At 41.5% G+C, this 27,444-nt stretch overlaps 1 protein-coding gene across 4 annotated transcripts in view; it reads right to left on the reverse strand.

The window, feature by feature from the left end:
- Positions 1-4,819: 4,819 nt before the first annotated feature.
- The window catches only part of LOC150080903 (syntaxin-binding protein 5-like), a 795,970-nt gene continuing 773,345 nt past the window's right edge, over positions 4,820-27,444 (reverse strand). For all 4 annotated transcript variants that reach the window (XM_090381037.1, XM_090381035.1, XM_090381034.1 and 1 more), the window contains one exon: positions 4,820-5,451. In XM_090381037.1, coding sequence (XP_090237163.1) covers positions 5,314-5,451 — 138 coding nt within the window. In that variant the 3' untranslated portion in view covers positions 4,820-5,313. The remainder of the gene's footprint in view (positions 5,452-27,444) is intronic.

Consider the following 27,444-nt stretch of genomic DNA (forward strand, 5'->3'; position numbering starts at 1 on the left):
CAACTATGGGCCCAACACCAACCCTATGGGATTCCACTAATAACATTAGTCCATAAAAAGCAATGGCCACTCTGTTTTCTCCTACTCAGCCATCTCTTTATTCAAAAGATTAGAAGCAGCAGCAAAAGATGTAATCAAAACCTTTGTCTATAATAATGAAAGCATCCTTGGATTCAGCAGATGTCTTCTATTCATAAGGGTAGTTCAAAGGGTGTAGTGGGTAATTAGACACCTGTTGTATCTCATATTGTGAATGCATTCACAATATGAGATACAACAAAAATGATGCCATCTCACCTACTTTGGTGATTTACTATGAATTAACATGATGCTATGCACTAACTTGTTCAATTAGTTACCTTTTTACATACTACAACTATAATTCAGTTTAATATTTTATTATTATACCTTTTCTTTACTGAGGTTGGCTTTTAGGCACTTCAATAACTTATGCTGTATTGCACTATTGTGTACTGGGCTAGCTAGTCCAGTCGTTAGGGTACATGCCCACGAGTAAGGAAGTTGCAGGTTCGAGCCTGTCATAAAAATGCACAGCCCATTGTGAACTGTGGCACTGAAAATCTGTCTGGCTGCCCTCAATAATTAATTCATTATATCTTTGCAGTCACAATAAATATGTAAACTTTTCTGGCCTCAGCCATTCAGGATAAATGGAAATTTATTTATTTATTATGCCTGTACAAGTTTGTATTTATGGGTTAATTTTCACCTTGCACAAGTTGGCAAACCCAGAATAACTCATGGGGGCGGGAGACTAACATCAGCCTCAGTTCAAGAGGATCTCGGAAATTTCTCCATTCACAGTCAGAGATTAAACCCAGACCTCTCCAAACAAGTGAAAAGTGGTGAAACCACTATACCGTTATGGATAGAGGACTTTGCTAAGTCATGAGTAACTGTATGTTATGGTGGCTATGAGGAATCAGTATATCTTGTCTGTAAATTGTGTGTATGCTGTGGTTGATTTTCTCATTTGCTACATGAAAAACCTGAGTTTCTGGGAGGGGGAAATTGTGTAACCTTTGCTTGAGACCAACTCACTCAGCCACATTGTGGGGGGGGGGGGGAAGGCCATAAAAATTCTTCATTAATGGGATTCTGGTACGGAGAGGATAGTGATTGTATATACTGTTCTTTCATAAGGCCTTGCAGTTCCTGATGAGACTGTGACAGTGGATATATCCCTTCTTTATATAAAGATTTGGAAGGGCTAACTGCAGAGAAGACAACATAATCTCAGCAAGCCTTGTATACTTTCATACTTTCCTTCAAATTCACAAACTATAACCAAAATATATATTGCACTACTTATTTTACCTTAAAAATTCCTTCAACCAATAAGATTTGTTCAATAACAGAATTCTTTTACTTGTATAGCATCTGTAATGCTTTTCAGTTAACTGTTATCTGATAAGGCACAAGTTTTAAAATGTTTCATATATGAAGAAAGAAAATTTTTTGACAATACTGAAGAAAACATTAAATGCCACCATAAAAATTTTAAGTGTGAAGCAGTCAGGTATATAGTATTTATTGCATTCTTCTCATTGGGTTTTTTTATACTCCTCAGTTCTTGTTGATTAAAGCTGTTTTTTAGTAAGCTGGATACTGTTCACAGTACTACTACAAGCAATTAAACTTTTAAATTGTGTAAATAAAAACAAAATACTAAACCAAGAAATATAATATACAGTGAAAGTTGTACAAAGGGTACTAGGAAAGTTTTGCAATATGACACAACAATGAATCACAGGAAGCTGCTTGTTGCTGCATGTTGAGACATGTTCATACGTGCATAGTAGCCGCCGCGCCAAGTCGATGGGCTCAGTTATTCATTAGTAGTGAGAGTGTAAAGTGCTTGCGATGGCATCGTGGTCACGAAATGAGATAAGGACAGTTTTGCGGTATAATTTTGTGCGTGGTTTAACCATTAACCATAGAAGAAATGACTCTTGCACTAGATGATGATTGTCCACATCGTACAATGATATTCAGGTGGTATAGAGAATTCCAAAGGGGAAATTTCACTCTGGAGGATTTTGAGAGGCCGGGAAGGCCACGAACGTCAGTTACGGAGGAAAACGTTACTGCTGTGAGGAAAATGCTTGACGAAAACAGGCGAGTGACCTACCAACAGATAGAGGATACTTTGGGCCTAAATGCACCAGCAATTCGTTTGATTCTGCAAGATCATTTGCACGTGAAGAAACTTTGTTCTCTCTGGGTGCCGCATCAACTGACTGAAGAGCAGATGACACGATGTGTGACTTGGTGCCGGGAGATGTTAAAAAAGTTTGATAAGGGACAATCTCGGTATGTGAACAACATCGTGACAGGTGACGAGACTTGGCTGTACTATTACGATCTGCCAACCAAGGCTCAAAACAAAGTTTGGGTCTTTGATGATGACGACACACCCGTAATTGTCAGAAAATCCCGATCTGTAAAGAAGAAAATGATAGCCATATTTTTCAAACCGAGTGGAATTGTGGAACGTGTCGTTTTGGACACCCAGAAGACAGTCACAGCTAAGTGGTATACTGAACAATGCCTGCCTAAAGTCATTGGATCTATGAAGAACCTGCGGCCAAAGTCAAGAATGGACACCTGGTACCTCCATCACGATAATGCTGCAGCTCACCGCGCCAAAGCCTGCACCGAATATTTGACCACGACAGGACTGAAACTTCTCGAGCACCCTCCCTACAGTCCAGACCTTGCTCCCTGCGACTTTGCACTGTTTCCGCATGTGAAAATGAAGCTAAAAGGGAGGTGGTTTTCCAGTGATGAGGACCTTCTACGGGCTTGGGACAACGAGTGTGCTTTACTCCCTAGTGAAACTTGGCAGAACTGGTTTAAAGATTGGTTTCGAAGGATGGAGAGGTGTATTGAATGTAGAGGAAATTACTTCGAAAAAATTAAATAAACAAAGCTGTATTGCAAAACTTTCCTAGTACCCTTTGTATATATACCATATTAGTCTTGTGGCAAAAAATAATTCTGTAAGTACACAACATCTGTGTATATATAAAAAATGCTAGACTTAATAAGGGCAATACAAAATGAATTTCACACTAAAAAATGTTTCCACTGTCAAGTAGCATTTTGTGATAAAATACTTTATTAAGCCTACAAGCATTATGTTTCGGTTCTAAAACAATGAAAATTACATTTACCGAGAATTACACGACAGAATCAGAGAAAAAGTCTGGAAATTGATATGAAGTAAATGTGTTGTTAGTCAACATGAAGGGAAGCTTCCATGTGACTTTACTCTAATAATTTCTTGATTTTTGTTTTCATTCTCTAATAATTATAAGCCAATAATTAGGCTAATTAGTTTAATTTTGTATTGCAAGTTAGTCATGTAACACATGATATCTACAGTTCAATTTTAAGCTTTACCACTGCTTGTAAGATTCATTATGTGATTGATAATTTAATTTTCTGTATCAATATTTGTGGTAAGTAGCTCAAATAGGGGAAAAAAAAATTACACAATCCATTACATTTGATATGCAGTATAAGACTGTAAATTTTTTTTCCTCCATTAAATTTTAGTTTCAGGTACAGAAAAACAGAGGCCACAAGACAGCAAAAGAGCTTTAATACACTACATAAAAGAGAAACACTTTTTTAAAATTTTTCTTTTTTCTTTATGTCACTGAAACAATACCTGACATTAAGTACTGCTCCTATCAACTGTATAACTTTTGGCCACAGAAAATCAGGTGTGTGTTATATGATTTCTTTTGTCGAGTTTATTTTTCCCCCACACTATACAAAGGGAAATACAGGTTGGAACACCCATCATTCTGTGTTAAGTACCAAGACAAAACGGTGTGGATACAAAGAAATGAACACAACCTGAGGCATATTACAGATACTGATGGGTATTTTTCTTCCTACATTGGTTGTACACAAAATCTCCCCCGATAATAAACAGTATTTACATTACAAAGCCTGGCAGAAACCACAGATCAGTATTTATGCAAGACAAAGGTTATAAAGGAAATTGTAATTATCAAAAAAAAAAAAAAAAAAAAAAAGCTCAAGTTGCTCAAAGGTTTACAATTAAATCAGCTTCGTTAACACATTTAAGCATCTCTCAACAAGAAAATATACAACAACAATAATATACAAACTATAAAAAAAATTAATAGGGACAAATCAAGTGCATCCTTACAGAGAAACTACCATAGAATGGGAGAGGTATCTGCACTGTTTCTCAGTATCACGCCAGAGTTGTTTATGAGCATAGTGTGGCTCACAGTATCCATAACTGGAATATTTCAAAGTCTGTTTAATCTTACAATGTAAAAGTTTTAAAAAAATGTAAGCCATCTTCACATAGCCTCATATTGGAGAATGACACTCTCTTTAGTGAAATAAATTAGGTTCTTCCAAAATACTGAATGGCACACAATGGTTAAAAAGTGACATAACGATGTGCATCTGAGGTTGGTAAAAAGTGTGCTATATTGACCATGTGGTTTCAAGGCCAGCCTTGCATACAGTCACATTCAATGGCCAAATGAATGGAATGCATCTAAACCAACTCCTGTTCTCAGGAGACTCAACATGGTTACAACATGAAATATTTTATATATATATATATGTATATATATATATTTAAACATTGTTACTGTAATCTAAGATTTCTAATCACAGTTTCATTCCCTGGTTATTTCTCCCCCAGTAAAATTTGAGAGAGAGAGAGAGAGAGAGAGAGAGAGAGAGAGAGAGAGAGAGGGGGGGGGGGGGGAGTGAGGAGAAAGAGAGATAGAGGGGTGGGGGAGGGGGGGAGGGAGAGAGAAAGAGAGAGAGAGAGAGAGAGAGCACAACTTGCAAGGTCACCACTGCTCAAGGAGTTACATGGCACATGTACAGTACAACAGTGATCCTGAAGTGTGAGACTTACCACAGGAAAATAATAGTCCCACTCACTATCAAACACAACAGAGGGGGACTCTTAGTTCCTGCTCAACATGGTGGAAGCAAGAGTCCAAGGTCATAGTTGGTCCTTCGAAAGTACAGGACAACATGTTCATTTTGTATCCCATTGTGCCCTCCCTTATAGAATCTAATTTAACATACATATAATATTTCCCATGCAGTACCGGCAACATTTTTAAAAATGCATTGACTAGCAACATGACTTTTTTGTTTTAAAGTTCCCAACATTAACAAACAAACAAGGCTTGTCACTTCAGTTTCCAAGATACAGGCACCATGTGACACAGGAAGTTCTCAGATCACCCAGAGTCAGCAGTAATGGTCCACATGATTGATTTAAAATTGATACCACTTCCTATCTTTGTATTTATTCATTAACTGGTGGGCTGCATTAGAAAAGCTTTCAGCTTCAGACATCATCATTGCTGTGCGTTCCTCTAGTTGAGTTAAAGCTTCTCCCCTTTCTGTTAAACCCTGTAATTGGAAAAAATAGGAAAATAATTTTATAAAACCACTTAAGTCATAAAACAGCTTTATTATATTAAAAATAGTTTAATCCCTTAAAACTTGTGTATTTCTGAAACGACTTAATATTTATTTGGCAAAACTCACCTTAATTGTCAGAATACCATGGGACTCGAATCTTAGCAAACTTATATTTATTTCATTTTAAATATTTTACTGTACGATATTTTAATCCATCCGCAAGTATATGAATATTTCTCATAATGCAAATAAATGTAGAGAAATGTTTTTATCTCATATTTAAATACTTAGTGTAATAATTTAAGAATATGTTTTTTTTTTCATTGTCAGTTATAAATCTAAAAATAAAATATCCTATTCATAACAAAAGTAAATTTAAGTTAGCATATAACTGATATGTTGAATGAAATTAATAAAAGGAGTGTGAAAAGACTGATGTCAGTTTAAAATCAATTAAGCATTATGATCTGTTGATAGTACACCATTCCCCAGTTATACAGCAGGGTTTGGGGGGGGGGGGTTGTGACTCGCATTATAAGACAACTGCGCTATAACTGATGCCTACAGATTTTCTCCAATTCATCTATTCTTGCTCTGAATATATACACAAGTGAAATCTGACAATATTTGCGACATTTATCGTGCTCTATTCCGTGCATTAATTTTTTTAATCCCACCTGCAGACCAAAAAAATCCACTTGGGAAAGGTTAATGCTAATGTGTGAACAAACAAATTTTTCAAAACTTATTTGTGTAAAAAACCTTTGTAGCAATAGATAATTATAAAAAATTCAAGGAATTTATTTGATCACTTCTTTAAAAAGTATAATTTTTTGTTGCTTTTTATGGGAGAATCATTTTTGCACTTTTAAAGACATTAATTGCAAAATCTTTACCTGCTCAATCTCCTGCTGTGCCTCTAACCACCCAATCACAGTCTCTAAGCCTTGATCTGCTTCCTGATCTGTGGGAACTTCGACAGGCCGCTCCTCTAGTTCTTCTGTTTCCTCATCACTTTCATCCATCCTTTTCTCGTTGGACTTTCAACAATGTTTTCGCCAGTTAATAAGTCACACACTAATTTTTCTTTCTCAATATCAACTCACTTATCGATCATATTCTCTGTGAGTTCCTGTTCCTTGAGGATATCTCTAACTGTATATATCACAATAATGTATAGCAATTTGTCCACTGTTTTGCTCTTTAACGGTCACAGTTTGATTCTCTCCATCAGCTGTTCTCAGAAAATAAATTTTTCTCCAACAATTTTGAATTGTATCTTCCAATACTCTCCCAAGCAAGACCGATTTTGTATGCTACTTCCTTTAAATTTAACATCTTTAGAAATTCAGGAACATCACGATTGGAGGACAGCAAAGATAAAAGTAGCTGATGTCTGTAATTTACCCTAAAATTATAAATGTCAAATTTCAATTAAAAATTATAAATTCCTTGATCAAGGGGCTGGATTAATGCTGTGGTATTTTTTGGTAAATACATGGCCCGAATATTTCCATCTTTGGATATGAGATTATCAGCAGTTGGGTGTGCTGACAGTTATCTAAAAACAGTAATGCTTTTGGTTTGATACATATTTTTCTCAAATGCCATTGCACTGATGGTACAAACGTTTTGTGGAACCATGTCAAAAAGGTTATCCATGCTTTTGAGCTACTCATGTATTCTACAGGAAGATGTTTTCGGTTGATGGATTTAAAACATTGCGGATTCTTACTTTTCCTGATTACCATGGGAGGCAGCTTATGGGTTCCTGTTTTATAACAATAACAATTTAATAACAATTAGCGGTAAAGCAAAATGATTTTGCTTTAACGCTAATTGTTATTTCCCCAATGCAGTGGCTTTTCTGCCAGCACCATAGCCATCCATCACTGGCAGAGCATTCACCATCAAGCTTTAAGTCTTTAAAAAATTTCTCCCCCTTATGGGACCCGACAGAGGAAATCCTAAACTGCGTTTCTGAATGAACCACATGTATAAACAATCATTCACTGCCTCGTTTTTGCAGAGTCTTGATTTCTTCCTTTCCAGTTCTGGGGTTTTGTCCAACTTATCCAAGAAGAAAGTAGCATTCCTTCTTCTGCAATCCATCCTCATATTGTTCCCTCCGGATACCCAAATCCAGTTTATTTGTGCTTTCGAGAAACCACTTTTTACTTGTTCGATTACAGCTTTTCTTTGATGTTTTTTTTTTTTTTTTTTTTTTTTTTTTTTGGTAGTTGTTGGCGCATAGGCTTCTGTGGCCAAAGGTTTTTGCAGTACTTTGATCCAAGCCCGAGGCGGGATTCGAACCCGCGACCTTTGGGTTGCCAGGCAGGCACTTTACCCACCCAGCTAGCCCGGTCGGCTTCTTTGATGGTGTATAACTTTCTTTTAATGTTTGCCATAACCCCTGAAATCAATTTTAATTTACTGTATTATGAATGATAGCTACATCTGTAAAGCTTGCAAAAATGTAAAAAAATCACCGATACATACCGAACAGTCACAAAAAAACACAACCAGCACTGGTAGATCTCAAACTACGGATCGTCTTTTTTTTTTTTTGCAGTGACAACCCTTACACAAGGAAAGACGATCGATACTAACTGCAGAGGTCACATCTTTCAAATTCACTGCTCCCAACTGACTCATTTTTGGAAAAATCTTTTTGTGTTGGAGGTTGTCGTTGTTATTTTGGTGCAAGGGCAACTTAGGCCATATTGCACTAATCAATGTTATGAATGTTACACATGCATAGTGACTGTTATGACATCAGTCAAAAATGGTGATATAATTTTATCTGTTTAATAAAGTGGAAAAATTCTAGCAGATTAGCATCGTTACCTATGAAGTGGTAGAGTGTCGGGGGCTCTTTAAGATTTGGAAGAAAGCTTAATGATACTTGGCGGGCAGTGGTGTACAAAATACACTCAACAAGAATATGTTTCATTGTAAGAGGAGAGTTGCACTGTGTGCATTGTGGAGGATCATTACCTGTGATGAGGATCGCCAATATGGCTGCTGTTGTGAACAGATGTGTGTTTCATCGCTCCGCAAAATTTCAGTTTAAAAAATGTGTTTTACTTTCGTCAGTACCATGAAATGTATCCTCACTTGAAGACAAACTGGACTGGATTCCGCTGGTGAGAAACTTTTGCCTATATATTGGGAATTTGGTCAGGTTGAAGCGTTATTTATCTGTATCCTTTGTTGCCAGACTGCATGGTCACCATGTCGCTGACAACAGGGCTATAGAGAGGCTGCCGATATAACACGGCGGCCGCGTTTCCACCTGACACCTTGACTGGGGAGGTGCCCCAACTAGTGCAAACTGAGCAGTTGTTGTGCTCTATCAATCTGTGCCTTTACCGAATAATATCACCAAAGAAATATGACTTTAATGTGCCCCCCACCATAAACTCCCCATGGAGAAAGAGAGAGGCTATCTTCGCACCTGTGCTTCTACCAGAAATCTGAATGCCATGAGCGTCTTCGCCGCTACTAGATATCCCGCTGGGAAGGTAGTCCCGTCCTTTTAGGAGCATTTCTATATCCGGCATCCCCCCCTCTCCAAGTGCTGTGGGGAGACCCAAAAACTTCCACAGTCCACTGTGTGTGCCTCCAAATACAACCACGAACTTGTGGTTGGCATCAATCGCCATCATTTTTAACAAACCATCTAACCCCAACATTGTGAACCCGATTAACCGAGGGGAAAGACAAGCACAAACACCCCCTGACAGAGACACAAAATGATAACCCCACCATTATTGATCAACTGGAGGATATAGAGGACACCCGATCTGGGACCCCCCAACCAAGCGGAAAACCCGCAAGCGAGTGGTTCCCGAACCGGAACGCAAAACACGATCTCGGGTTGAAAAGGAACAGCCAGAAGCCAATGCATCACAAAAAGAAAGAAATGATGAAAAACAACAACTATGTCTGGACCATACCATACCAGAGGGCTCCGTATACGAGAAAACTCTCTTTCTGAAAACGGCCCTCGAAACCATTTTTAAGGAGAATCCCAGTAGGATATCGTCTGGCCTGAGATCACAGATTGTCACCATCTTTCACAAGATGGAGACAATTGTGCATGACACACATGTAGAAAATGAGAGCCATCACACGGCTACATGCCTACATCGAATGCGGGGCAAGACAAATGCCACAGAGCGCCCCGACATATTCTGAAGCGCTGAGGATCAAACCTGCCACTACTATTGTCAACACCACCAAACCGGCACCCAGGAAGACATTGCTCCCTACTCCACACCTCGTGATTGTCAAACCAACAACCACCGACACTCTTAAAATTAGCGAAGAAGTCAAGAAAAAGGTCATTGACTCCCTAACTCAAGAGTTGAGAACGGCTAAAATCAGAGCCATGAGGAAGACCCAAAACACAGGGGTGATAATTGAGACTGAAACCAAAAGTGATGCAGATCTCATTATCAATAACTCCAAGATTCCGACGCTTGGACTCTCTGCTGAGCTGCCCAGAGAAAAAGGCCCCTCCATTGTCATATTTGATATCGACAAAGACCTGACTCCTACTGCCATATGTGAGGAGATATATATACGCAACCTCCAGCAAGACTTACCCGATAGAGACCATACTATCCTATTAATGCCCAAGCGCCAAACCAAGAGTAGGAATGACAACCGGACAAACTGGGTGGTCGGGCTGGCCCCTGATGCATGGAAACTCATAACAAAACAAGAGAGACTATACATCAAATGGAGCTCACATCGCTTCAGGGAGCACATTGCCGTGCCAAAGTGCTTCCGGTGTTGCCGATTCGGCCACACCACTCACACATGTGCTCAACGGGAGGCAACCTGTGGACACTGTGCTGAGAAAGGGCACAACTTTGGAAATTGCCCCAACAGAGAAAATGATCCAGTCCGTGCAAATTGCAAGTGGCAAAAGCTTCCCCACGCATATTCAACCAGAGATAACAAATGCCCTGTCTATATTAAAGCAAGAAGTGCCCAACAACTAAGAATCCATTATGGGGACTCTGCCTAAAAGACATAACACCAGTTGCATGAAATTCCTCCAACTTAACGCACACCGAGCAATTGCTGTAGTTGGACAGATCAGACAGAAGGCTGAGGAGGAAAACCTCGACATCCTCCTGCTACAGGAACCCTACACCTGTGCGGGCGCTGTCCGGGGATATCCACCTAACTACAAGATCGTCCAGGTGGATGGCGCAACCCCCTGGGCTGCGGTGGTGGTCAGGAATCCGGATATAACGGTCACTAAGATCTCGCACCTGTGCTCTGAGTGGGCCTCCTGTGCACACATCGTCTCCTCCCTAGGGGAACTCTATGCGATCTCACTATACTGCCATCCAGGGGAGGATATCCTTCCAGCAATTCAGTACTTACAACAAGTCCAAACTGAACTCTCAGGAGCAAAAATACTTGTCTCTGCTGACCTCAAGTGCCGCTCGCCCCTGTGGCATAGCGTGACTCCAGAGAGCAGAGGTTCTAGAAACGGCCAGCATAGGAGGAGTTCCTGGCAAACAGCAGCTTTGTTGTCATTAATCGTAACAACTTTCCCACATTCAGCTCAACCCTATGGGAGGCCACCATCGATGCCACCATGACTACCAGAACCCTTGCCGGCCACTTGACAGACTGGACGGTGCAGGAGGACTGGACCAGCTCTGACCACAGGGCCATCACCTTCACCATGCAAAGATCACTCTACCGAGCTCCAATAAACAGCTTCAAACAGAACAGGTACGCAGTTAACAAAGCCAACTGGGATGCGTTCAAAGTTGCCATCATCAACAATGTATACAATCTGACAACCGACCAACTACAGAACCAATCCCTGGATCAACACCAACGTGCGGTCACCAATGCTATTGTGAGTGCAGCTAATCAAACAATCAAGAAGAGGATCCCGATGCCCGGCGCTGTCCCATGGTGGTCGCGGGAACTCGACATGCTCAGGAGAACCACGAATCAGAAGAGGCGCGCCTTCCAAAGAGCCAGACGAACTTGGCCCCCCCATGAGGTAGAGTTCCTCGGGCAACAGTACAGGGAGGCCAGAAACACATACACTGCAATGATCAGGCAACGGAAAAAGCTGTCCTGGGAGCATCTAGTCTCCACTGTGGGCAACTCGAGCCCATGGAGCATTATTTACCGAATAACTACAAATAAGCTGCCCAGGGGAGAGGTGATACCCTCCACCATCACCCCCCCAAGGCACCATGACCAACAACTGGCAGGACACCATCAATAATATATTAAATGCAAATTTCAAACCTGTAGAAGGAGACAACACCCATGAACAACAACAGATATGCCAGGCCAATGAGGCCTACCAGTCGCCCCAGGTAGAGGATCCCTTTACTCACCTAGAACTCCAAATTTCCATAAACAAAATTAGAAACAAAAGAACCCCTGGACTCAACATGCTTGAGCCAGAACTGGTCAAGAAGGTGGCCGAATTTACCCAGGACCTGCTCTTGGAACTGTACAACCACTGTCTTCACTCTGGCGCATTCCCCTCAGATTGGAAAGTTGCTAGCATGAAACTAATTCTCAAAAATCCAACTAAACAGCCACATTTACCAGAATCCTACCGACCAATTGCACTCCTCTCTGTGCTCAGTAAAGTGCTAGAACAACTGCTCAAACAGAGAATCGAAATACACTACTCTACAGCAAATTTTCCTGCAAACGGACAATATGGCTTCAAGTCAGGAAAATCCACCCTGGACCCACTGGAGCGCATCCTGAACATGGCAGAAAACTGTTCACAGAAATATCTACTTCTCATTCTATCGACTTTGCGGGGGCGTTCGATGCCCTTTGGTACCCGAGCTTCCTCGCAAGACTCAGGGCAGCTCATCTGCCGATAAATCTGTACAGCTGCATAAAAAGCTACCTGAGCGGAAGAAGGGTCTTGGTTCAGGCGCCATACTGCAGGGTCGAGCGCCAAGTACACCGGGGATGTCCGCAGGGCTCTGTATTGGGTCTCCTCCTGTGGAACTTTGTCTTGGACGAGTTTCTCCACCTCGACCTAGGGGACGTACAAGCACTGGCGTATGCCGATGACATTTCCCTGGTGCTAGCCGCAGACTCAAGAGCCCAAATGGCAATTCTTGCAAACACAGCGCTAACCAAACTCCGAGAATGGACGGAAAGGCACCGTCTCACAATCTCGCCCACCAAAACTCAATCCATCCTACTGAAGGGTTACCTAACCCCAACCAGACCACCACAGATTAGAATACAAGACAGAACTATCAAGCTAGTTACTGAACTGAAATACTTGGGAGTTATCCTGGATAGGAACCGGTCGTTCACTCCACACCTAAAGTATGTGCAGAATAAGATAAAAAATTATGCAGCCATGCTCGCCAGAGTTACACGCCGAGACTGGGGGCTGAAAAGGCATACTCTGGCGACCCTCTATAAAGCAGCAATCATCCCGGCAATCACATATGCCTCTGGCGCATGGTACCACAAGGCCTCAACTGTGGTAAATCGCCGACGGCTTGAAATTATACATAGACCGATCTTATTGACCCTCACCCGTGCATGCAAAACAGTGTTGACCCACGCACTGCAAGTGATTACAGGGGCTCTGCCCCTCGACCTCGAGGCTACCCGAACAGGCATGCTGCAGCAGCTTGGACGGGGAAAGGTTACAACATATCTGGACCATACAACAGATCCGACAAGCAATTGGAAAGCCGAGAAGAACAAGCTTCAAATCTACCTCCGATCAATCTGGCAACAGCGCTGGACAGACTCTGATAAGGGAGAAGTCCTGCGAAAGTTCCTTCCAAATCTGGAGCAAGTGTACCCTATATTTCCGACATGGTTTTGCCCCGAACTGCATGTCACCTACCTCCTTACAGGACACGGAGCAATCCGTCACAAGCTTCATCTCCTTGGAATCGCAAACAATCCTGCATGTGCCTGTGGCTCCCCCGAGACCTGGGATCACCTGATGCATGAGTGTGAACTATATGATGATCTACGTGCCCAGCTGATCACACAAGTGCGCTGCAACCCTAAAGACCAGGAGCACCACCTGCTGGAGGATGGGACAACCTACAAAGCCTTAACTGAATTTGCTCAGAGCCTATACACTAGACGACTAACCCTTCCACTGCCACCAAATCACGAACAACAAGGACAAATGTAGTACTCCACGCACTCCAAATCTGAAAGCTCCATGATCAAGTGGAAACTTTTATAATTCCATCCATACCAGATTACTGGGGTAGGACCATTAAATATCCCAACTCATCACCAACTATAACCAAACGGAACACGTGTCACAGGAGGAGTATGGGGGGAGAACTTCCCAATTCTACCCCAGTGGATAACGCTGGACATCATGGCAGAACTGAAACTCACCTCAACCACACTCACTTCCTTTCTCTGCAAATTGACTCACAGACGGGACATGGCTCCCAAGGGCAACCTCCAAACAAAAGAGCAAGCACAGCCTTCGTGCACAATATACGACCTGGACTTGCATTCTGGTTGACAGATCCATTCTCCCAAACAACAACGGAATCCGCCCCAATGGACAATAAATCCTACTCTTCCAAATATCCATGGACGGGACATGGGTCCCTTGAGTGACTACTCAACAAATGCTGCATTAATTGCACTGAATTGACAGACTTATTGAACCTACATCTCCAGCATCAAATGGACCAGGATTTGCTTCTTGAATACTCACTCATGACCTACAGACGGAGTATACACCAAAAGCGGCGAGCAGCCCTCTACGCATTATCCCATGGATGCTAAAATCTGATTTAACTGGACGGGTCCCATTTCCAAAGAGCGACCAAACTTGACTCACACGGACATCAGAGAAGAGGAGTTAAATCTTACAAGCTGCTCAATCCTACTAGTCTATACCAAATGCCACATGAACAAATCGCAGTCTCTGCATGCACGCCGTATTGGTGACCTGAGCCAGCTCCCTTGCCTGGCTCAACTATTCCACCCCTTCCCGGCGGGTGGGGGAGGTGACGGTTCCACCGTATCCCCCCCACGTGCCACCCCCATTCTTACTCTCTGGTGGGGCATGGGCTTGCCCCACTGTAAACTGGAGCTGTCTTCTCTATCGGCTCCATGTCTCTGCCTTTCCCCCCAAGTCTTCAATCTACTCCCCCACTCTACCTGCACGCAAGGCCCACACAATCTAAAATCACCTTCGCCCACTACTTTCAGCCTCTCATTCGTAGCGCCTCCCTGCCACGCAAACGCATAGAGGGTGTGTGTATGTGTATGTATTTGTGTGTGGCGTGTATATGTATTTATACATGCCACACACGGGTGTATATATATATATATATACACCTGTGTGTATTATGTTGGTTGGTTGGTTGGTTGGTTGGTGTCTTGTCCATTTGAAGTCAAATTGAACCATGCGCTGATATCACTGCTTTAGCTAAGTCCACGATCTTTTCGTTGTAAAGTTCTCCCTGAAAAGGGGATTCGTCCATGCTTTGCAAAGTCGCCTGAATTGCAGGACAGCTGAAGATGTGTTCCGGAGTAAGCTGTTCTCTCGGGCAGTTTCTGCAAAGTTTATAAGTTCTGGTACCATCCGCACTAATTTTCATACCTGCCATGTGTCGAGTTCTCAGTCTAGCAATGGTCTTAGTGATGTTCCTATTTGCATTTATCTCGCAGATTTGGTGATCAGTTTCTATATGTTTCTGTCTGAGTCTGTGTCTGGCGATGGCATTAGCATCATCTAGAGTTATGGTTTTTGAGGTGTTGTGATTTAAGTTTCTTGCCTCTTTTGCCAGTTTATCGGCCGCCTCATTTCCTTCTATACCCACATGCGCAGGCATCCACTGTAGTGTGCAGCTCTTTCCCAATTGATGAACTGTCTCCAAGTGTCGGTGAATGTCCTGTGTGAGTCCTGTGCGTCCATGTTTTATTGCCAGCAGGGCCGCTCTTGAGTCGCAGATTACAAGCCCTCTGGCACTGTCTATGTCTCTTAGTGAAATATAACTATTTAGGGCCTCAAGGATTGCCCTTAGCTCACATGTAAAGTTAGAGGCGATGCTGCCTGCACCTATGCTTTGTTGCATTTTTGTAGTATTTGTCAGGGTGGTATGTATGCCTGCTCCGCCCTTGAGGATAGTCTCGTCAGAGGATCCATCGGTATACATCTGTACTAAGTCACGCCTCGAATAAGTCTCAATTGTTTTGATTCCTATAGCTTTGACAATGGTCTCGATTTCTTTTTTTGTACAGTGTTCCACGAGATCCAAATTTATTGTGGTATTTTGGGGGATGCAAGATGGTAAGGTAGGCTCTTGAAGTATGTCATATTTTGTGAGTTCAAGATCAAGACTCTCTGATTTCCTTATCGTATTTCATGGTGGATGACTTTTTGAGCCTTGACCTGCAGTTCCAATTTATAAAGGTCCTACGGGAGATATGATCAATGTCTCTGCTGTTAGCCTTATTAGTGAATTTAATTGTGTGATATCTTCTTCTTTGATTGAGTGTCTGAAGGCCGCATTCCCGCTCTGCTTTGGTGTTGTTTGTAGACGAAACAGTGCCGATGATTATTTTGGCTGCTCTTGCTTGGATCCTGTCCAGTTTTCCAAGTGCAGACTCAGAAGCATGTGCCCATATTGGTGCTGCATATTCCAAATTAGCCCTGATAAGTGAGGTATAAGTTGTTTTAAGTGTTTTCGGATTTGCTCCCCAGTTCGTACCACATAAGCTTTTTAGGATGTTTAACTTCTTCAGTGCTCTGTTGGAGCTGTTTTCAATGTGTTTGGTGAAACGTAGTTCTGTGTCGAGGGTTATACCCAGATATTTTGGGTTATCCATTTTTGAAGTGGGCACGCCGTCTATAGCGATAGCTGGTTTAAAGTTCTTTCTGCGGCTTCTGTCTGTGGTAAAAACTGTGTGGTTAGTTTTATGGGGATTTATCTGTAATTTCAGTTCTCTTGCCCAGTCCACAATTCCTTTTAGTGATCTGTTTATGGATATTTCTGATTTTGCCATGTCTCTGCTGGTATGCCATATTGCTATGTCATCTGCATAGCATGCAATCTTGGTGTCTTCGTCTATATGTTGATGGACGTTATTAGTGTATAGCAGGAAGAGCAGGGGACTGAGAACAGAGCCTTGCGGGACTCCCTGCCATGTTCTTCTGTCCCTGGAGTAGGCCCCATTATATCTTACTCTGATCTTTCTGTCTCTTAGAAAGTCTGCAATCCATATTAGGGCGTTACCCTTTATACCATGTTTGTATGCTATTTCAATTAATTTCTTTCTCCAGACTGTGTCAAAGGCCGATGTCATGTCGAGGAAGACAGCAATAGTCTTTTTTGAAGGGTTTTCTTGCAAGCCGTCTATGATTGACTGACATAGATAAAAGAGTTGATCTTCTGTGGCATGTTGTTTCTTGTAAGCTGTTTGGTAGAAATTTAATATTTTCGTTTTTATGAGTTCATTCATAATTCTAGAATGTATTATACGTTCCGTGATTTTGCAGAGAATACTAGTGAGTGCAATGGGTCTGTAATGTTTACACTCGGTGGGCGATTTCCCCGGCTTAAGTAAGGGGACAATGATTGAGGTTTTCCATGCCTTGGGGAGTTTTCCCTTTTGCCAAGTTATGTTTATTATTTCCAGTAAGCATTTTGTAGCGGTTTCTCCAAAGCGCTTGACCATCTCCCCAAAAATTAGATCACTGCCTGGAGATTTTCTTGCATCAATGTTCCTGATCGCTGTCTTAAGCTCTTGGCAAGTTATAGCCTGAGTAAAGATATCATCATTTTTGTATCCTCTTGCCTCTGTCAGAAGTCTTCTAACTCTTCTATTCAATTTCTTGTCTTCCCTATTGAAGGATAATTTACTGATGTTGGAGTAGTGTGTTGCTAGCATATTTGCTGCCGCTTTGTTTGTATCTGCATCAGAACCAGAAGAGTTAATGATGTTTGAATTCTGATCTGTTGTACTAGAAGAGCATTTATTTAGGGCTCCGACGACTTTCCAATACTTTGCATCTTTCCTTGGGTCTAAGCTGTTGCAAAATTCTGCCCATTTTTTACTCTTACCCTTTGCTATCTCTTCCTCTACCTTTCTTGTAGCTTCGGCAAGCCTGTTTCTGTTTAGGCTTGTGTTGTTGGTCTTTACTAGTTCATTTAAATGGTCCCTTTCTTTAATCAAAGAATCAATGTTGAGATCTTTCCAATAAGGGACCCACTGTTTTTTCCTTTTACCTCTGGGTATGAACCTCTTGGCCGCAATTGTGATGTTCTTTGTAAAGTTTGAAGTCTTTTCTTCAAGACATTCAGTTCGAGGCTCATTTAAGCATAGTTTGTCCAGTAACTGTGTAAAACCTGTCCAATCTGCTTTTCTGAAGTTCCATGATCTCTTTTTCTGGTCAACTTCCTCCGCTTGAAATTTAAGTGTGGTTATAATGGGGTGATGATCACTCATGGCACTATTCAAGATTCTCCAGCTGCAAAGGCTTGAGATATGATAGCTGACTGCTGTGAGATCAAGGGCAGATTCCGTGCCAGTAGTTCTTGATAAGTAGGTATTTTGCTTGTTATTTAATATGATCAGACCTAGATCAATTAGGATATCTTCTACCTGCTGTCCCTTTTCATCCAGGACAGGTGATCCCCAAGTGGGACTTGTATTATGTATATATATATATATATTTTTTTTTTCTTTTCTTTAAGGTCCTAGCCACTGAAATCTCGGGAAATTAGGTGGCAGGACCTGCCAGAGTAAATCTTAGTCGACTGTTGTTTCCTGGTCTGCCTCCACGGCGCTAAAGTGGGGCAACATTGGGCCTCAGTAGGGGTCCAGCGGCTAAATGACCAGATGAACAATGGTACACGACACTACACATGTACAATATCCATACACTTTTGAATCTCTGGCATTTCCAGTAAACTGGCACACCCATCACAATGCAAGCAATGCGGGGATGGGGGAAACCCCTGGTGCCGCTTGACATCAAACAAACTTTACACTTTACCTGTGATGAGATAAATGTGGGCAAGTTGGCTATGGCCAATTCTCGCTCTGGTTAAGATTACTTCCTCCCTTCTGTTTACATAGAAGCTTGAGGACCATAAATGCCGTTAAGGTTTTATTTGGAGGAATTTATTATGCGTTTGGGCTTGCCATTGAATTGTCCACTGTTCCTTACATATTCTTCATATATTACCTTTGTAGTCAAGATATGGAAAAAAAAAAAAAAACCCCATCCACTCGCTCCAAATGTTTGTCAAGTTCTGCCTTGAATCTCTTTAAGCTATCAACTTCTACGACAGATGGAAGTTTGTTCTGGCAATCAACCACCTGCTGGCTAAAGGCAAACTTCGCACATCTATCCTACAACCGTCTTTCCTCAGTTTGAATTTATGCCCTCTCAGGCGATTATTCTGAGCAAGAGGAAGAATCCCATCGGCATTGAACATGCTCAAACCATTCAAAGCTTTATACACCTCAATCAGATCACCTTGCGGGTGCCTAGTCTCCAGATATACTAATTTGCAAAACTTAAGCCTTTCTTCGTAAGAGCAACCCTTTGTTCCATTCACTAATCTTGTTGCCCTTCTCTGTACTCATTAGCATTAGCAGAGGCATTTGATGCAAGAAAGCAAGCTTATGCAGCATCAGCCAAAAAAAAAAAAAAAAAAACCACTTCCACTTCACCCCTCTTGTTCGTTCAAAATACCTGTCCAGCTGAGCCTTAAACTTATTTAGGCTATCAACTTCGATGACAAGGGATGGATGTCTGTTCCACCAACCAACCACCTGCTGGCTAAAGGCAAATTTTCGCACGTCTATCCTACATCTGTCTTTCCTCAATTTGAATTTATGCCCTCTCAGGTGATTATTCTGAGCAAGAGGAAGAATCCCATCAGCATTGGGCATGCTCAAACCATTCAAGGCTTTAACACTTCTATCAGATCACCTCGTTGGTGTCTAGTCTCCAGACACTGTAATTTGCAAAACTTAATCCTTCCTTCGTAAGAGCACCCCTTTGTTCCATTCACTAATCTTGTTGCCCTTCTCTGTACTCGTTCCAGCAGCTCTACATCCTTCTTGAAATGAGGCCTCCAGACCTGTATACAGTACTCTAGGTGTGGCCTGACCATTGCCTTATACAAGGGAATAATCACCTCCTTATCCCTGCTAGAAAAATTCCTATATATCATTGACAATACACCATGAGCTACTCTTGCAGCCCGTCTGCACTGCTCAGAGAACTTCATATCTGCCTGCACAACCACCCCCAGATCCCTTTCATTCTCTAGCACTGTCAGTGTAGTACGACAGAGTTGATACGTTGCTCTGGGGTTGCTGTTTCCCATGTGTAGTACTTTACATTTGTCAATGTTAAACTTCATTTGCCACCTCTCAGCCCATCTGCTCAACCTTTCCAGATCCTGTTGCAGCAACATGGTGTCAGTAGTGTCCTTGACAACCCTGCCTACCTTTGTATCGTCTGCAAACTTGGACATTAAGCTTGATATACAATCATCAATATCATTTATAAATACAGAAAACAATAATGGACCCAACACTGAGCCCTGAGGGACTCCACAACGAGCAGTGTCCATTGATTACCACTCTCTGTCTTCTCCCCCCTCAGCCACGCCTTTATCCACAGCAGCAATTTGCCTCCAATGTCACACTGCTCCAATTTGCGCAGCAGTCTTCCATGTGCAACAGTATCAAAAGCCTTTCTAAGATCCAAGTATATAATATCAAACTTATTCCCTGCATCCAGTTCCTTTGTGACTGCACCATAGTATCCAATCAAATTGGTCAGGCAAGACTTGCCCTTAAAATCATGCTGTGTCCGAGCTATAACTGAAGTCTTGTCTAAATGATCCTGCAGTGCTTCTTTAACTAGTGCCTCCATTAATTTTCCTGGAACAGAAGTTAAACTCACAGGTCTATAATTACTTGTGTCAGCCTTTGATCCTCCTTTGTGAATTGGGGTCACATTTGCACATCTCCAGTCCGTGGGTACCTCCCCTGAGTCCAAGGAAGCTCTGATAATTATGGCTAAGGGTTTGCTTACTTCCTCTGCTGCCTCCTTTAATATAACTGGATAGATCCCATCCACCCCGGGTGCCTTTCTTGTGTTTATCTTCAACAATTTCTCCTCCACTTTACTCTCAGTTATTACAAGATTCTCTAGCTTACTACTAGAGTTGAATACACCTCTGGCTTTCCCCTCGCAAAATAACTCCTCATGTGTGAATGTCGATGCAAAATATTCATTTAGTTTGTTAGCTACCTGAGCAGGATCACCAACAGTTGACACATTGATATCAAGTGGATCATTCTGATTCATCCCCTTCCTTCTAGAGTTTACATAAATAAAGAACTCTTTGCTGTTTTTCTTTGCATCCCTTGCCAAAGATTTCTCGTAATCTGTCTTCGCCTGCCTAACCTCCTTTGTAACTTGGTTACAGACCAGCTTATATCTATCATAGGCTTCTGCACATGTTAATTTACATGTATCTCATGCATTTTTCTTCTCTGCCATATGTCTCATTAGTTCATCTGACATCCATTTAGGACTAATCTGTGAACAATATTTCTTATTTGGTATGTAAAGCCTAGTAGCTACCAAGATAAGTTCTTTGAATGCTTCCCATTTTGAATTTGCTGTTAGTAACATCTTCAGTTGGTCCCACTGTATAGAATTTAAATACTGTTTCAAACCATCGTAGTAGCTTTTATGATAGCAAAAACCCTTCCCCCTGATGGTAGTTACCTCTTTGAGTAAATTCCACTTCAGCACACTGTGATAACTGCCACCTACCTAGTGGTTCCTTTATCTGCAGATTTTTGATGCATGAAGAATCACTACTGATAATCAAATCAAGAGTATTCCTCCCTCTAGTTGCCTCCCGAACATGCTGATGTAGAAAACAATCATCCAATAAATCCACAAAAGCCTTCCTAGTGTGTGAGTGACCAGCCCCCAAATTTCAGTCAATATCTGGGAAATTAAAATCTCCCATTATAAGACTCTCTGATTTACTGGCCCACTCTATTTCCCTGTACAGTTTCTTATTATAACCCCGGGGGCTCACATCTAGTGAGTATGGGCTTGGCACACCCAGGGTCCTGAGCTGGATATCATCATTCTTCTCTTTCTTGGTGATTCCCGTCTAATTTTGACACACACACACACACACACACACACACACACACACACACACACACTCTCTCTCTCTCTCTCTCTCTCTCTCTCTCTCTCTCTCTCTCTCTCTCTCTCTCTCTCTCTCTCTCGGTTGCTGGGAACTGTTTTTTTTTTTTTTTTTTTTTTTTTTTTCCCCCTGGTGCAGCATAAGCCTCAGGCTTCCTTGCATCATATGGATATTAATAATAATAATAATAATAATAATAATATTCATCAGAGTCATTAGGCCTATAGCACACACCTACTCTCAATTTTGATCTCCCAATGCTTATGTCACACCAAACTGACTTGACACTGCACTGTCCAGCGATGTCCACTGGCTTCACTTCCTTGGATTTTATGTATTTCTTAACTAATAGCATAACCCCTCCTCCCTTCCTATCCAGTCTATCCTTTCTGTAGACATTGTACTCCTCAAATTCCAGTTCTGCATTCCTTATATCTGCGTGACACCACGTCTCTGAAATCCCAACAATATCTGCCTTTGATGTTTTGAGCAATACCTCAAATTTATTTACTAAACTCCTAGCATTGGTGTACACGCAAGTATACATGCACCTATTTCTATTCTTAGCTACCCTAACACAACCCATGTGTTTACTTGTACCGCAATGACTCCCAGCAGTCTCTGAAATATCCAGCATCTTGTTTTTCAGGCTTCTGCTCATTCCAATAGAAGCAGTGCAAGAATCTCTTTCACCTCTGCCAGTGGCTACTGTTAATCTCTTCGTCTTTGTCTCCCCCCAAGCTAGCAGTTTTCCGACCCACCTAACACTGCCTCGATAGCATCAGCAAATATTCTTGCACCCTTTCTATTTAAGTGTATCCCATCCCTGTAGAAGCAATCTCTCCTGTTAACAAGTACAGTCCAGTGAAAAAAATTCTACCCCTTGAGCCTTGCACAATCTTTCCAGGGCCGAATTGATCGACAAGGCTGTCATCATATACTCCCTCCTATCATGTCTGGGCAGAATTGCAGACACTTTCAAATTCAACCCTATTTCACGGCTTTTTTTCAACAGTGACCTGTACTTGTTAAGTAATTCTGCCGGTCTCCTACTCTTAATATCATTAGTCCCAACGAGTACAACTATATCACCTTTTGTGCCCTTAAAAGATGATATCTGCTCTACAACGTCATCAACCTTTGCCCCTGGCAGACATACCCTGGTCCTGTTCCACCTATCCTTTTTACAAAGCATGTTCCCCATTCCAACAGCTCTACATCCTTCTTAAAATGAGGCCTCCAGACCTGTATACAGTAATCAAGGTGTGGTCTGACCATTGCCTTATACAATGGGATAATCACCTCCTAGAAAAATTCCTGTATATCTCTGACAAGACACCATGAGCTACTCTTGCAGACCATCTGCACTGCTCAGAAAACTTCATATCTGCCTGCACAATTACCCCCAGTTCCTTTTCATTCTCTACCACTGTCAGTGTGGTACCACAGAGTTAATATGTTACTCTGGGATTACTGCTTCCCATATGTAGTACTTTACTTTCGTCAATTTAAACTTCATTTACCACCTATCAGCCCAAATTTTCTAGATCCTGTTGCAGCAGTGTACTGTCATTAGTGTCATTAACAACCCTGCCAACCTTCATATCGTCTGCAAACTTGGACATTACCTATGAACCCTTATATACCATCATCAATATCATTTATAAATACAGAAAACAACAATGGACCCAACACTGAACCCTGAGGGACTCCACTAATAACATTAGTCCGTGAAGAGCAGTGTACAATGATTACCACTCTCTGTCTTCTCCCACTGAACCATCCGTTTATCCATAGCAGCAATTTGCCTCCAATGCCACACTGCTCCAATTTGTGCAACAGTACCAAAGGCTTTTCTAAGATCCAAATATATGATATGAAAGTTATTCTTTGCAAGCAGTTCCTTTGTGACTACCTCATAGTATCCAATCAAATTGGTCAGACAAGACTTCCCCTTAGCAAACCCATGCTGTGTCCGAGCTATAACTGAAGTCTTGTCTAGATGATCCTGCAAGTCTTCTTTAACCAGTGCTTCCATTAATTTCAATGGAACAGAAGTTAAACTAACGGGTCTGTAATTACCTGTCTCCTGATTTGATCCTCCTTTGTGGATTGGGGTCACATTTGTACATCTCCAGTCCATGTTTACCACCCCGAGTCCAGAGAAGCACTCATAATTATGGCTAAGGGTTTGCTTACTTCCTTTGCCGCCTCCTTTAATATAACTGGATAGATTCCATCCACCAGGTGCTTTTCTTGTGTTTATCTTCAACAATTTCTCCTCCACTTTACTCTCAGTTATTACAAGATTATCTAGCTTGTTGCCAGAGTTAAATACACCTCTGGCATTCCCCTCCCTGAATAACTGCTCATGCACGAATATCGATGCAAAATATTTATTTAGTTTGTTAGTTACCTGAGCAGGATCATCAACAGTTGAACCATAGATATCAAGTGGACCAATCTGATTCATCCCCTTCCTTCTAGAGTTTACATAAGTAAAGAACTCTTTGCTGTTTTTCTTTGCATCCTTTGCCAAAGATTTCTCGTAATCTGCCTTCGCCTGCCTAACCTCCTTTGTAACTTGGTTAGAGACCAGCTGATATCTATCATAGGCTTCTGTGTCACATGTTAATTTATATGTATCCCATGCATTTTTCTTCTGTCACATGTCTAATTAGTTCATCTGACATCCATTTAGGCCTAAATCTTGAACAATGTTTCTTTGTTGGTATGAAAAGCCTAGTAGCTTCCAAGATTAATTCTTTGAATGCTTCACATTTTGAATTTGCTGTTTGTAACATCATCAGTTGGTTCAACCGTATAGAATTTAAATACTGTCTCAGACCACTGTAGTCACCTTTACGAAAGCAAAAACCTTTCCCTTTACCCTTGATGGAAGTTATCTCTTTGAGTAAACCCCAGTTCAGCACACTGTGATCACTGCCACCTAGTGATTCCCTTATCTGCAGATTCGTGATGCACGAAGAATCATTACTGATAATCAGATCAAGAGTATTTCTCCCTCTAGTTGCCTCCCGAAATGCTGCTGTAGAAAACAATCATCCAATAAATCCTCAAAAGCCTTGCTAGTGTGTGAGTGACCAACCCACAAATTCCAGTCTATATTTGTTTGTGTGTGCTTGTCTGGTCTGTGCTTGTTTAACAGTCTCTCCTGTTAAACAAGCACAGACCAGGCTGAGAAAAATTCTACCCCTCGAGCCTTGGACAATCCCTCCAGGGCCGAATTGATCGATAAGGCTCTCATCATATACTCCCTCCCATTGTGTCTGGGCAGAATTGCAGACACTTTCAAATTCAACCCTAACTCGGCTCTTTTTCAGCATTGTCTTGTACTTGTTAAGTAATTCTGCCGGTCTCCTACTCTTAATATCATTAGTGCCAACGTGTACAACAATATCACCCTTTGCGCCTGGCAGACAAACCCTGGTCCTGTTCCTTCTATCCTTTTTGCATAATATGTTCCCTGTTTCCCTGTCAATAGAGTCACCTACAACTAGTTCCTTTGGGACCAGCACATTCTGCCTTGGGGGATGCCTATGAACATAACACTGTGATGATTACTTCTGTCGGAAAGATTTGGAACATAATACTGTGATGATTCTTTGTTGGATGGATGTTTAGCGGCATAGTCCACACATTCGTTTCCTGGTATCCTAGCATGGCCTGGGATTCAGCAGAAAATGACTACTCGCTGGAGTTCTTGGATATGCATCAGTCTGGATTTTATGAATTTTATTAAATGATGTGTTTGTGAAGAAATGTTCTGTAAAGCTATAAAGCATACTCTGGGAGTCTGTATATATCATATCATTTGATGGTGTATAATTCAGCTGTATAGCTGCTGCATTCATTGGGAAGCGATACGGAAAAGGTTTTATGAGGGAAGACGGCTGCGGCACCTGCTGCACTCTCAGATTTTGACCCATCGGTATATATTTTTTCAAAATGCAGATAATTTTGTGTGTGGGCAAATTGGAGTTGTATGTTGACATTTGCAACAGAGTGCTTTCCCCAGTTTAGGAAATAACTGTCACAGGATAGTTTTATATAAGACCATGGGGGATCCAGACTGTATGGATCTTGAAGAACTTTGTCAAAATGTATATTCCAAGGTTGTAATAATGCCTGAAATCTGATTGCAGTAGGCTGAACTGCCCTGGGTTTATTTCTATAGTACATTGTGAACCGAGGGTCATTAATTATCGGTCTGATCAGATGGGTAGGTAGACTTTGGACTTTAGTCGTATAGTTGAGAAGTAACATCTTTCTCCTGAGGCTTAGAGGAAGTTCATGAGCTTCAATGAAAAGATTTTGAATTGGCAAAGTTCTATAAGTGCCTATAGCTATCCTCGGTAGAATGTTGAATAGGGGCAAGCCATGGTAGCACACTCTCCCTATCAGAATCACACTGGGGCACAGTAATCAAGGCGAGATTTGATTAGAGGTCTATACAAATGAAGTAATGGTACCTATCTGCATGCCATGATGCTGAAGAAATAATTCTGAGTATGTTAATTTTTTTCTGGCATGATGCCCATAAATATTTGACTTATTCCATGAAGTTCTATTTTCTATCGAATATCAGACCAAGGAGACGAATGCTGTTCGCAACTAAGATAGGATTATTTTTTAAGTGTAGCTCTGGATCTGGATGTATTTTGCTTTTGTTACAAAAGTGAATTACTTTAGATTTTGAACACAAGAGTCGATACCCATTCTGTGCCATCCACAGCTGAATGTTATTAATTGAAATTTGGAGCTGCTGCTCAATGAAGATCATGTTTTGTGAGCTGCATGAAACGGTGAGATCATCGGCATAGAGGTATGAACTCACAGTGCTGGGAATATTTTTAGTTATGTGATTTATTCTTATTGCGAATAAGGTGGCACTAAGCACAGAGCCCTGTGGGACTCCTTGTACATATGTTTCAAGTAAAGGGAATGCAGATCTCTCAGGATACCAAAACGCCATGTGGTGTTGAAGGCTTTCTCTATATCAAGGTATGACGAGATGCTCATTTTGGATGAATGCATTTCTGATGTTTATTTCTACTTTGACCATGAGATCCAGGGCTGATTGATTTTTTCTGAAACCAAATTGATTATCAGAGATTAGGTTTTTGGAGTCAAGATACCATATGAACCGACGGTGAATTATTTTTTCCAGTTTTACTTAAGCAACCGGTGAGAGAAATGGGTCTATAGTTTTGAGGAATAGACTGATCTTTCCCAGGTTTGGGAATTGCTATTATATAGGAGTGATGACAGGAACTGGGGAAAGAATGTTCAAGGAAGATGCGACTGAAAAAGGTGAGCAGTGAAGAGACTGATTTTTAATCTAAGTGATGGAGCATTATATAATATATTCCATTGGGGCCTGCAGCACTGTTTTTTGAGGTAGATATGGATTCTTGAAGTTCAAGCGGCTGATTGTAGGGTTGAAGAACATCTAGATCTGAAGTTCAATTGGGATTTTTCGGCTAATACTTTGATCTTTTGGAATGATGGATCATATGCTGTCGAAGCAGACAACTGTGAAAATACAGTCCCTAAGGTATTCACTATTTCTGTGGGAACAGAAAGCTCCTGCCCATTCCAGTTGAGAAGTGGGGAGGATAATGGGGGAAATATGCCATTTAGCTGTTTTATTTTTCTCCATATTATTCTTGTGTCGGTATTTTTTATTAATCAAGCTTGCAAATTGAATCCAAGGGTCTCTTTTAGCTTT

The sequence above is a fragment of the Mastigoproctus giganteus genome, chromosome 9 (assembly GCF_048544385.1).
Source record: "Mastigoproctus giganteus isolate SK-2022 chromosome 9, ASM4854438v1, whole genome shotgun sequence".
Classification (NCBI taxonomy): Eukaryota; Metazoa; Arthropoda; class Arachnida; order Uropygi; family Thelyphonidae; genus Mastigoproctus; species Mastigoproctus giganteus.